General features: G+C 57.2%; 1 protein-coding gene across 1 annotated transcript in view; it reads left to right on the top strand.

Annotated features, from left to right (window-relative positions):
- The first annotated feature begins 11563 nt into the window (after nucleotides 1–11563).
- Nucleotides 11564–12940, top strand: part of SLC6A3 (solute carrier family 6 member 3) — a 37659-nt gene continuing 36282 nt past the window's right edge. Inside the window, exon 1 of the mRNA XM_045565710.1 lies at nucleotides 11564–11849. Within this exon, the coding sequence (XP_045421666.1) occupies nucleotides 11564–11849 (286 nt within the window). The remainder of the gene's footprint in view (nucleotides 11850–12940) is intronic.

Raw genomic sequence — 12940 nt, 5'->3', positions numbered from 1 at the left:
GCCATTCCTGGTCCCACCCTTGGTGTTACAGATGTTGTTCAGCTGTGAGGTGGCTCCGTGTGCTGGTCCACACACTGTCACATCCCTGAGGCTGTCTCCCCAAAGTTGCAAGAAGTCATCCCTCTGTGCCAGCACAACAGCTGCCTCTGGGTGGCGGGGAACTTGGCGGAAAGGGACTCTGCGCGTGTGCCGCTGCCACGCTGCCTTTGCCGCGGAACAAATCCCTCAGCAGTGTGACCAGAGGTGGGCAACAGTGAAGGAACCACGTGGGTCCACAGGTGGCACTGGCAGAAGCACTGATGGCAGAGAAGACCCGTCCGCCTCTGGAACAGGTGTGTGACACGAGGAGACAGTCCCCTCCGTGGTGGGCGGGGCCTGCGTGACCAGCTGGTCCTTGCCAGGAGAGGAGCCACACGGGGGCTGAGGCTGGACGGAGCTTCTGACAAGCCGGGAATTCGGCGATGACCACGTGAGCCCGGGCTGTTGGTTTGTCAGCCTGCGCTGTGGGTCCCTGTCCCCCTACTGCGAGGCCCCGTGTGCCTGACTCTGCCAAGGAGATGAGTTGGCTAGGAGGAGGTGGCCGACGTCACCATACTGCCATCCCCTGACAGGACGCTGCGAGAGGAAACACCAGCGAGCCTGGAGAGGCGGCCGCGTGCGACCCCGGCGGAGCTCAGGGAGAGAGCAGGCGGAGAGACAAGGCGTGAGCGCCCCGGGGGCAAGGCCGAGGGGTCCTCCACGCCCAGTTGGAGCCCCGGGGCAGGAGGGCAGAACACAAACTTTATTTGACAAAATAATGGCCAGAATTTTCCAAATCTACAAAGGCGGACCTCCAGAAGCTCAGTAAGCACCAGGCAGAATAAGCACACGCAAGTCCAGCACGGCAGCGCGGAGCACAGCGCGGGAGCCACCGGGACCGAGGACACGCGGAAAGCCACGGGAGAGAAAGCGCTTCCGTCAGGGAGCAGGGTGAGGACGTCACAGCCCGACAGCTGGGGGCCCCCAAGGTCAAACACTGACGCAGTCAGCCGAGAATTCTGTGCTGAAAGAACGCCTTTCAAGACTTGGGGCAAGACGTTTCTAAGAAAGCAGAAGGTGAGATGGCGCTGCCAACGACGCCCACGTTCCACAGGCAGCGATGGGGGACCCGGCGCAAACTGCACTTCCGCACAGATGGACCGCGGTGGGCTACGGCGCGTGTTGTCTCGGCCCAAGAAAACAGAACCGGAGCTCTGGTTGATTTCAATATTAACCAAACTAAGCAAGAAAGAAAGAAGAGAGGATCCACGGGCTGATAACATAAATTTAAAACAAACAGCAAAGCGGTAAACTTAATGCAATCGGATCAACACATAAAATATAGACCGAAAACTCCTGAAGGACGGCTGTTAGGCTAAGTAAAAAGTCAAGTACCCGACTATGGACTGCTGAAACACAGACTGGCAATCACAGGACGGGAAACGCGTTTATAACCTGCAAAGGCAGCCGCAGAGGCGGGTGTGGCACGATGGGTGTGTTCTGAGAGCACGTTCAGAGGAGGAGACAGACCGGAGTGAGGTCCAGACATGTCTCGGTGCAAAAAGGTTCAGTTCGACTGGAAGTCACAGTAATCTTGAAGGCGCGTGTACACAGCTTAAGACATTTTAAGCAAAAATGACAGGATCAGAAGGAGAAATAAATCAGCATCAGTGGAGATTTTAACACGATTTTCTCAGTAATAACAGAGCCACCGGTGGGGGGAGACGTAATTATGTAGAAAATTTGAACAACTCTGTTTACCAAACTGACTGACTCACCATTTCAAGCGCTCACAAAACACACCCTGTGCTCGGCTGCAGGTGAATTTGAGAACAGTAAATCATACAGAGCGTGGCCCCCTCATCTAAAGGCAGGACCGAGCCTCGCACCCACGTAACTGCGCGAGGCAGCCTCTGCCGGGGACGGTGGCGGGAGCGTCGGCGCGGACGGGCACAGCCGGTCTCCGTCCTGCCCCGTTGTCAGGGCTGCGAGGTGCTGATTATTCTCCTCAACTTGGCAACAGCAAATGAATCCATCTTTTGCTTCCGGCCAAGACAGAGGAACAGAGATGAGGTTTGCCCTCCCCGCGAAACGCAGGTGGTCGGGTGGGAAGCTCAGATGGGTTTTGCCCCAACGAGGAAGAAACATTAACCCTGTAAAATGCTGCTCCGGCCCAGCTGAGCAAAGCTTAACAGCAAAGCCTGACCAAAATGGCCGAACTGTTTATAAGTAACTTACCTGCTGCCAAAAACAAGGCTCTAGAAGTCCCGGACGGTTCCCAGGGACACGGTAGTCCCCACCACCCGACAGGGTGAAATGCACTACTCTGGCGTTCAGTCGGAAACTACCACGATGCAAAAATGCTACGAAACGTGGCCCATGACCAACAGGACAGACCCAGGCGTGGCGCGATGGTGGCGTGAGCAGAGGTCTCGGCAGCCACCGTAACCGTCACGCTGCTCAGAGACTCGCCAGAGGCAAGATGGAGTACGTTTCATGGACACGTGAAAGGTGTTTTTAAAAAGATGCAAATCTAAAATCTAGAGATGAAAACTACGATGTCTGAGATGCAGAATACACTGGTCAGGATTAGGGTGGATTTAACGTCTCAGAAGGGGACGGTAAATGAACATGAGGACAGAGAGAGCAGTGTAAACTGTCAGAACAAAACAGGGAAAAAAGACAAGAAATTGAACTGAGCCTCGGTATAGCGCAGCTTAAAATATATCAAGCAACGAGGGCTTAACCTCAAGCTAGAGACTTCAAGCCACCTAAGATATGTGACATTGGAGTCCCCAAAGAAGAAGGGGAAAGAAAACATGATTTGAAGACATAAATTTGATGTAAATTATACAGTCCAAATGTTTATGTGCCTCATAACAGAGCTTCAAAATAAATTCAGCAAAAACGGATAGAGCTGTGGGGAGAAATAGAGCCGTCTACACAGTCACACTGGGGTATTCCAGCAGCTCTTTCCCAGTATTGATAGAGCAAATACACAAGGAGCTCAATGAACTCCAAGCACAGGAACCATGAAGGAAACCACAGCACGGCGTATCATAATGCTTAAAACTAACGATAAAGAGAAAAATCTTTAAACAGCAACCAGAGGCCAGGCGCAGTGGCTCACACCTGTGATCCCAGCACTTTGGGAGGACGAGGCGGGAGGATCAATTGCGGCCAGGAGTTCAAGACCAGCCTGAGCAACATAGTGAGACCCTGGCTCTACCAAAAATAGAAAAATTAGCCAGGCACCTGTAGTCCCAGCTACTTGGGAGGCTGAGGCAGGAGGATCACTTGAGGCAGAAGTTTGAGGCTGCTGTGAGCTGTGATGATGCCACTGCACTCCAGTCTGGGCAACAGAGCAAGACTCTGTCTCAAAAAAAAAAAAAAAAAAAAACAAAGTAGAAATTGTCAAATTTTATATAAAGGCAAAAGCCAACTATACAGTTTCTATAAAAACACACTTTAACTATAAAGACACAAATAGGTTAAAAGGAAAAGGACGGGGAAGACACCTGTTCTAACACTAATCAGAAGGGCATTGAAGGGCTGTTTTGGTATCAGACAAAGTCCATTTCAGAGCAGAGATATTAGGTCCAAGCAAGGCCGCATCATGATAAAGGAGTCAGGTCACCAAGAGGACATAACAGTCCAAATGTTTATGTGCCTAATAACAGAGCTTCAAATAAATTCAGCCAAAACTGGTAGAACTGGGAGGAGAAATAGAGCCGTCTACACTATTACACTGGGGTATTCCAACAGCTCTTTACCTGTATTGTCAGGGCAAATACACAGAAATTTTTGGGGATATAGAAACCTTGAGAAACAGTACGAACGAGCTTCACCTGTTTGATGTTTGCACTATATATTTGATGTTTATATTACAGTTCACCCAATAATAGCAGCATGCACACTCTTTTCAAGTGCCTGTGAAGAACTTAGCAAGATAGATAACAGTCTGGGCGTAAAATGAACCTCAATGAATTAAAGGGATTCAAGTGATATAAAGTGTGTTCTTAACAAAAAGGGCAAATAACTTTGATAGCAACATAATGAATATATCTGGAAAAAAATCTAAGAAATATATCCCCAAAATCCTCAAATATTTAGAAGCTGGTCACAAATCTAAATAACAATGTGTCAAAGAAGAAATCAAAAGAGAAATTAGAAAATATTTTGAACCAAATGTAAACAAACCACAACATAACAGACTTTATGGAATTCAGCTCGAGTGGAACTCAGATGGGAATTTAAGCACTGACAGTCTCACCAGAGACAGACAAAGGCCACAAGCCAATGGCAGCCTCCACCTGGAACATCCCAGGAGGCATCTTTATAGGAATTGAAAAGTAGATTCTAAAATTTGTATGAAAAGCAAAAGACCCAGAATAGCCCAAACAGCAAAGTGGCATGACCTACACTACTGGACCTGAACGTGTGTTACGAAGCCACCGTAACTGAGGTGGTGACACAGCAGGCACAGTGGCCCGTGCCTGTCATCCCAGCTATGGGGAGGCTGGGGCGGGAGGGTCGCTCCTGCCCAGGAGTTCGGGCCCAGCGTGGGCCACCTGGCCAGGACCTGGTCCCTGTGGAGAGGAAGGGAGTCGGGGAGCGAGCGTGGTCCTAGTCCGCCTGCGCTCCTGGACAAAATACCCGGGCCCAGAGCGGGGAGGGCGGGGAGAGGACGCAGCTTGGTCCGTAGCAGGCGTGGTTTGGGATCAAATCAGGTGACCACATCAATAAAACAGAGTCCAGAAATAAACCCTTATGTACATGTCCAACTGATGTTTCCACAGAGGTGCAAAAGCAACTCAGTGCAGAGAGGCTTGTCCCGTCCACAGTGGTGCTGACGAGTGGATATTCGGGTGTAACATAATGTATATCTTCACCCTATTAATTCAAATGGATCATATACATAAATGTACAATCTATAATTTGAAAACTTAAGGGAAAATCTTTGTGATCTTGGGTTGGGTAAAGGTTTCTTCAATATAACACTAAAAGTAGGATTCATAAAAGAAAAAATTGATAAATTGGACTTTATCAAAATTAATAACTTCTTTTTGAAAGACTCTATTAAGACAATGAAAAGACAATCCAAGATTGGGACAAATATTTGCAAAGTGCCTATCTGATAAAGGACTTGTATCCAGAATATGTAAAGAACTTTCAGAACTCAATAATAATAAAACAACCCAAATGTGCAAAAGATGTGAACATAGATACTTCACAAGAAATTATACTGATGGCAACTAAACACATAAAAAGTTGTTGTTCAGTCATTAGAGAAATGCAAACTTAAACCATAATGAGACATTACTATAAACATATCCGAACATCTAAAATTAGAGGGACTGACCATACTCAGCAGTGAGGAGGATGTGGGGTGACTGAAATTCCCATCTACTGTTCATGGAAATTCAAAATGATACAACTACGTTACAAAACAATGTAACAGCACGAAGTACTTCCCCAGGAGAAATGGGAGCCTATGTCCATAAAGACTTGCACACAAATGTTCATAGTGGTTTTACTCGTAATGGCCGGATGTCCATCAACAGGTGAGTGGATAAATCGCTCGATATCCACACGACGGAAAACCACTCCCCAGTAAAAAGGGATTAGCTACTGGTGCCTGCAGCAACGTGGTCCGTGTCAACTACGCTGAGACCCTGCCAAATTCACTTACTGTAACCTTGCTAAAGTCACTTACTAATTCTAGTAGTTATGTTGTAAATCCCTTAAAATTCTGTATATAAATAATCATGAAATCTGCCTTCCTTGAAGTTTCTCACTGTGCAGGCAAAGCACTGGCCACAGCCTCTGGGTCAGTGCAGACCACAGCCCAGGCCGTTTCCTCGGCCAAAGGGATGTAAGACTCGCACCGGCACACTGCGGCCCTGGGAGGACCTCCCCGACTCTACCTCCTGAGGCAGGCGAGAGCCCCGGCTACCTGGGCCACGGGGACCCTCTGCCGGGTTTAGACCGAACCCCGCTGGCGAGGGCATTTGGGAAACCATTTTCCAGGCTTCCGGGCTCCGTGCTGTGGGATGTGGTGTGGACGTGCCCCGTCACCCAGGACAGCCAGCAGCACAGAACAGGACAGAGATGCAGTAGCCGGGGTCACACCAGCCCCCGAGAGGCCTGCGGCGTGGAGACGGCAGAGCAGCGTGGACGGGTAGGCCTGGCCTGCGGGGGCTTCCCCACGTGGGGGCTCAGGGACAGAAGCACACGTGAGTGGGGTCTCCCTACTCCTGGGGGCCCGAGCTCACTGGCAGCCAGCAGTAGACAACAGCTTCTCAGAGTCCCTGGTGGCTCCAGAGAGCCCGTCACGCGGCTCATCAGGGCTGGAGGTACCCAGAAAGGGAGACGGGGCTTCGAGGATCCTGCCCAGAGGGAGAGGTGTGCGGGGGGGGGCCGTGCCGTCCCTCCCCTGGAACTCCTCAGAGAGGGACCAGGGGCGGGCAGGCCTCCCTCGGGGCGGTTCTGTCACTCCCGGGCAGGGCCTGGGGTCTGACCTCATGGGCCCTGTGTCCAGGCCCGCCTCGGCCCGGCCTGCACACCTGGGCAACAGGGGTTTAGTACAGCTCATCGAGGGTCCCATCCACAGGCCCGGGCGGGGCTGGGGGGGAGTCCTCATGAAGCAGCCCGGGCCCCTCCCCACTCCCCGCGCCAGCCAGAGGCCGCTGTCTGCGGGCCTGAGCCAGGCTCCCGCGGGCTTCCTCTGAGGACACACGCTGCCCATCTGAGCGTGCGCCGCCAGGCCTGTCCTCTCCGATGCCGCTGCGGAGACAGGCCCAGGGCAACGTCTGGCACCGAGGCCCCCCGGGGGCACGCGAGGCTGGGGGCTCTCTCTGCACGGCTGTGGGCAGCCAGGGCTCCGCAGTTGCAGTGAGTCCCACACAGGCACAGCGACCCCACCGAGGGCACAGGAAGTGCAGGTGCTCTGCGGCTGCACCTGTCCCTCAGGGGCCCTGAGCCAGCAGCCCCCCAGAGCGCCCCGCGATGAGCGAGCCTGGCAGGCAGGGCGAAGCTCCAGGCATGCGAAGGGCAGCGTGCAGTCAGCTTTAATCAGCTCGCAGCCACACTGATCCCGCCTGTGCAACTCCAGAGAGCGTCCCCATCGTGGAAGGCCGGGGACGCGGCCCTGGGCAGCTCTGCTTTCTCTCTGTCCTCTGGGCTCCCACGGTTGCCTGGCTCTGCGAGCAGGCAGAGCTCCTATGTCCTGAAGTCGGGGTGGTGCTGGGTGGGGGCTCCTGGAAGGAGGAATGTTCTTTGTCTTCACCCAGGTGCACGTCACAGGTGTGTGCTGGCCGCACGGCACCCCTGCCCTGCACTCTCTGTGCGTCAGTGGCCGGTGCCTGCCCTGAGTGCGTGTCACACGTCAGCAGGAGAGGCTGCCCCCAGCGTGCGTGGGGCCGGCACTTGCTGCTGCTGGCTCCTGCCTTGCACCCCGTAGGTTGGGGTCACGATCTTGCCCTCCTGCAGGGCTCATAAGTCCTTCCCTGACTGTGTTTTTTACATAATATCTGAACATCAGTTCTACCCTGTGTTCCTTTACTTAAATGACCCCCCCACATCTTGTCCTCGGGAGGGATTTGTTGGTTTCACCCACAACTGGGGCCCCACCACGGCCTGTGTCCCTTTCCCTGAAGCCTGTGCCGCTGAGCCCTGCCGTGGCTGGCACGCTGTGATCCCAGGTGGCATCCCAGCCCCCATCTCCCACATCCCCACCACCTCCCTGGAGTCCCGCTCTGAATCCCCACCCCTCAAAGTTCCCAAGTTTGAAATCCCACCCCTGATGTGATGGTGATAGGAGGTGGGGCCTCTGGCAGGTTATGAGGTCACGAGGGCCCCCCCTCGGGAATGCGATTGCTGCCCTTATGAGCAGGCGGCAGCTCACACCTGTGACCCCGGCACTCTGGGAGGCCGGTGGAGGATCGCTTGAGCTCAGGAGTTAGAGACCAGCCTGAGCAGCAGGGCAAGCCCCCGTCTCTACAAAAAAAAAAATCAAAAAATTATCTGGGCGTGCATGGCTGCCCCTGCCTATAGTCTGAGCTACCTGGGAGGCCGAGGTGGGAGATGCATGAGCTATGATGACACCACTGCACTCTAGCCTGGCTGACAGAGCAAGACACTGTCTCAAAAAATAAAAAATAAAAAAAAAAAACAAGCAAACAGAAAAACAGGCCCCAGGGACCGTGGGAAGATACAAGGAGGAAACTCCTGTCTGCAGCCCACAAGCCGACCCTCACCAGGCACTGAGCCGGCCAGGCTCGATCTGGACTCCCCAGCCCTGGAACTGTGGGAGCAAATGTTTGTTGTTCCAGCCCGACTATGGCATTTAGGCTCCAGTCTGTGGTTTAACCCCGGGAGCACCGAGACAGTCACCTGGTCACTGTGGGTTCTGCTCAGCCGCAGGCACAGCTCCTGAGCCCTCCTGCCTCTGCCCTGGAGCCACCTGCCCTGGACCGGCCCCACAGTCAGCGTCAGGGATGTGGAAAGGGCAGGGAGGCTGCAGGGTGGGGCACAGAGCAAACGGGGACTGAGCAGCCCGGGCACAGAGAGACACAGCTCCCCTGCACGGCTGTGAGGGTGTGGACGCCCACAACAGGGTCCTCACGGTGGGGAACATCGAGGGACAGCCGGGGAGGAATGCCCCGGCTCAGGGTCACGGGGAAGGGATGCTCAGAGCCTGGGCACAGCCACTCACCGTGTGCCTTCTCCAGACCCAGACACAGGCCTTGCTGGGTGGCCTGGAGGCTCCATCCTCCCCTCCGAATGTGAAATCCTGCCTGGAGGCACCTCAGAGAAGACAGACTCCGTTGGTCTGAGTGGACCCCTGGCTTGGCAGCCGGTCTCAGGAAATTGCTTTGAGAAGCGAGTGGAGTGTGATTCCGGCCCCTTGGCTCCGATGAGCCTAGATGCCGGCACAGGCGGTGAGGCTGGGCTCCTCCTCAAGGTCCTGGACACCGCAGGGCCCCCCACTGCCCGGGCCACGAAAGGACCTGTCTCCACTGCCCTCACAGGGGCAGACGCCAGCGAATGAGCGGGTACCTTGGGGCCCTGAGCCCGGGCTGCGGCCGAAGAAGGGAGGGAGAGCCCTCTGGCCGGACCCAGCCTGCGGGTAAGGGCAGGGAACCCCGGTCGGTCGCCACGGCGGGGCTGGGGACGCTGCCCGAAGCCACCCAGACCACAGAGCCCTGGTCCCCGGCCACACCTGCGCGGAGGAGGAGGTCGGGAAGGATATTGTCCCCCGGGCCGGACGACAGGAGGGGCAGCTGCGGGCTTAGGGTGGGGGTCGGTCGCAGCAGGGGTCGGGGTCGGGGTCAGGGGAGCGGGGCTCAGCCGGCCGGCCCCGCGCGGCTCCCTCGCTGCCGTCTCGCTGCTCTGGCGTCGCTGGAACCCGCAAGTCTGGGAGCCCCGAAGGCAGGCGCAGGCGTGTGGCCCCCGAGGGGTGCGGGCCGGGGTGGGGGACACCCAGGCTGTTCTCCCTGGAAACCGCCCGTCTCTGTCCGCGACACCTGGGACCCCGAGCAGCCCCGGCTCCCGCGCGCTCGAGGCTCCGGGTGCGCCAGACCTCCAGCCCGGAGCGCGCCGCCGCCTCCCCAGCTCTCCTGGCCCCGCGGGCGGGGTGCGGGGCGCGGCCCGGGCTCGTCCCCCGCCCACCCGGGGCGGTGCGGAGGCGGAGCCAGGACGGGAGGCGACCCCGACGGCGGGCGGGGCGGGGCGGACCCGGCGACTCGATAAGAGCCCAGAGGCCGAGACCGCCCAGCGCAGCGGAGCCCGAGCTTTCGCGGACGCTCGGCGGCCGGACCGCGCGGCGCCAGGACCCCGTGCAGAGCCCCGGCCGGGCGGACAGGTAGGGCCAGAGTCGCTGCCCGCACGGGCGCCCCCCGCGCATCCTGGGGCCGCGCCGCCCCCTGCGCAGACCCCGAAGGCGGGGCCGAGATGGGCAGGGCAGAGCGGGCGCCGTCGGGGTCCGCGTCCTGCGTTCGGCGCCGTCTCCAAATTCACCAACAGTTGGGTGCCGAGCGCGACCCGACAGCGCCACTTGGGGCCCTCGAGACCGTCAGAGCCCGAGAGGGGTGTGCATGGGAGGGGTGCAGGGCCGGTGGCGCCCCCGTGGCCCCCAGCGTGCACAGGCTGAGGACGACGACGTGGGCAGGGGCTGGGGTCTCCGGCTTCCCGCCGACGCGCGGCTGCGGCTGGGCCCACGGTCCAATTCCTCCTAGTCCAGCCTGACACCGCCGCTGGGGGAGGAGACGCCAGATACGATGGGGCGATTTTCTCCAGCGCCGCTTCATGTCGTGGGGTTTCGTCTGTGATGTCCAAGACGGGGCGGGGGGCAGGGGCGCGGAGCTCGGTGGGGCTTCCTGGCTGGTTGGGGCCGGGCCGGGCGCCAGTTGACAGCCAGCTCCGGCTCCCGCTCTTGTCCTGGGTGTGGTGAGGAAAGATGCTTTCCAGTCTCCACGAGGCTGCGTTTGCCTTTCTTCACTCAACCTCGCCTCTGAGGCCTCAGTTCAGGCACTGGGTCCCCCAGCCCGAAGGTTGAGGTGGACTTCGGCGGAGGGTCCCGGATTTGCCTGCAGGGCGATTGTCAGAGCAAAAAGCCCTGAGATTTACAATCTCTGCAACGTGCCTCTCTCCTGACTGCACCCCGTTGCCGGCCAGTCTCTCCTGCTCCCCAGCCCCACAGCTAGCGAATGCGCAGGTTGGGTTTGTCACCAGGAGGTGAAGAGGCCACAGAACATACACTGAGCCTGAAGCAGCTTACCGGGTGGGTGCAGGGGAGCCTTGCCCTCGGGGCTGCACCTGCCGTCCTGCCCCAGGCTGCAGCGGTGCCAGGGATCCAGCACCGGGAGCCACTCCGGCCTGGCCGTGTGGGCTCTGTGCTCCACGACACTGTGTCGCCCAGGGCTCTGGGGGATCCTTTGCACATGATTGCCCGGCCCAGCCTCAGTCCAGCCCTCAGGTGTGCACAGGTGAATGTGGATTGTGCAGGATTCTTTGAAGAAACTGTTGTGATGCTTATTTTTAAACTTCAATTACTATGGCTGATTTTGACCATATAAATTCTGCTCTTTATTTTATTGCTGAGTATAAAGAATATGTAAGTACTTGCGTAGCCACTGGCTATTGAGTGCTGTTCCGAGACTGTAAAATCACTCTCTGGAAATGTGGTGGAAGGTGAGGCCACACCTGTGCATTATTGTCAGAGGTCGTGCAGGCGTTGCGCCTTGGCGGGAATGGAGAGCGTGCCCGGGAACGAGGGCCCAGAGGCGAGTGTCTGTCTGGAGGACCCCCAACCCCAGCTGTGGGAGCCAGCATCTCCCGCCCCTCCTCGGCCCGCTGGGCCACGCTGGGTGCTGGGAACGTGTGTTCCTTCCCAGAGGAGTGAATGCAAACGCCTTGGTCTCTGTCCTCTGCACGGCGCGCCTGTGGTCCCGGCTGCTAAATCACTGCCTTCCTGTGTGTTTATTTTTCATGGTGGCTGAAGACCAGGAAAGAGGTTCGGAATCCCTAGACTCCAAGTCCGCCCATGAGTAAAAGCAAATGCCCGGTGGGACTCATGTCGTCCCTGGTGGCCCCGGCTAAGGAGCCCAACGCCGTGGGCCCGAGGGAGGTGGAGCTCGTGCTGCTGAAGGAGCAGAACGGGGTGCAGCTCACCAACTCCACCCTCGTCAGCCCGCCCCAGACCCTCGGGGACACCCAGGAGCGCGAGACCTGGGGCAAGAAAATCGACTTTCTCCTCTCAGTCATTGGCTTTGCGGTGGACCTGGCCAACGTCTGGCGGTTCCCCTACCTGTGCTACAAAAATGGTGGTGGTAAGTCCCATCTCCACGGCGGGGCGGTGGGCCGGCTGCTCCAGGAACGGTGCGTGCAGGTGGCATTGTGCGTCCCCATGGGGGATGGAGCTCCTTCCTGCAAGGGCAGGCAATGGGCACACACGTCCCCGATGATGTCGTAAAACCCCAGAGCAGGGTCCAAAGCCATCCCTGGGTCCAGTGAGGACTCTGAGGCCAGGAAAGAAGAACCTAGAGGGAAGTGGGTGGAGGCACCTTGGCTCTTCCTTCCATGCCCACAGTTACTTTCACTTTGGAAAGAACATTCCCAAAGGCCCAAGGACTTAAGCGGTATTTACACAGTGTGTGGAGGCCTCGAACTTGCGGTGGCAGAAGACGCCCCTGGGAATGTGCCCAGCTCACCACCCCTGCCCCTGCTTTCTGACATCAGCCGGTCACAGAACCACGGCTGTTTCTGGACTTGAGTCAGGAAGCTAAGATCAGGGCAGGGTCCCTGAGAAGTGCAGGTTGAGAAGCCGAGCAGATCTGTGCCCCTTTCCCATGAGCCTCTTTGGGCCTCGCCTCGCCTGCCCGGCCTCCCCGACCAGTCCCTCTGCTGGACAAAGGGCTTTAGAAGAGTCTCTGGGGCAGGCCCCACAGCGTGCCTGTGAGGAAGCTGGCAACATGACACCCATCTTGCAGACAGGAAGACTGAGGTCTAAGCAGGCACAATAATTTCCCCCAAGACAGAGCGAGAGGTCTCCATGCACCCCCAGAAGAGAGGATGGCAAAGGGCTCCCTCACTCGGGGTCAGATTAGGGGACAGTAAGGGGCATTTAGGAGGCCGAGACCATAGGACCCTGGACTTTGTGCCTGCAGGGAAGGAACTAGGCTCTCCCTTGAGGACACCCGGCACTGGCACCTGCAAACACTGTCGGCCACAAGCCCCGCAGGAGGCAGGCTCCAACTGCAGGGAGCCGGGAACGGGTGGTGAAACCCCCTTAGGGCCAGGGGAAGAGCTGGGGCCACAGATCCCGGAGGACTCACAGTGCAAAAGGAAAACAGGATCAGGACATGAGAGGCCAAAGGCCAGGCCTGGAAGGTGCCTGAGCCGAGCTGGGAGGACTGGGTGG

Source organism: Lemur catta, chromosome 12 (genome assembly GCF_020740605.2).
Source record: "Lemur catta isolate mLemCat1 chromosome 12, mLemCat1.pri, whole genome shotgun sequence".
In the NCBI taxonomy this organism is placed as follows: domain Eukaryota; kingdom Metazoa; phylum Chordata; class Mammalia; order Primates; family Lemuridae; genus Lemur; species Lemur catta.
The sequence above is the reverse complement of the archived record's forward strand: the minus strand, read 5'-3'. Positions and strand labels throughout refer to the sequence as shown.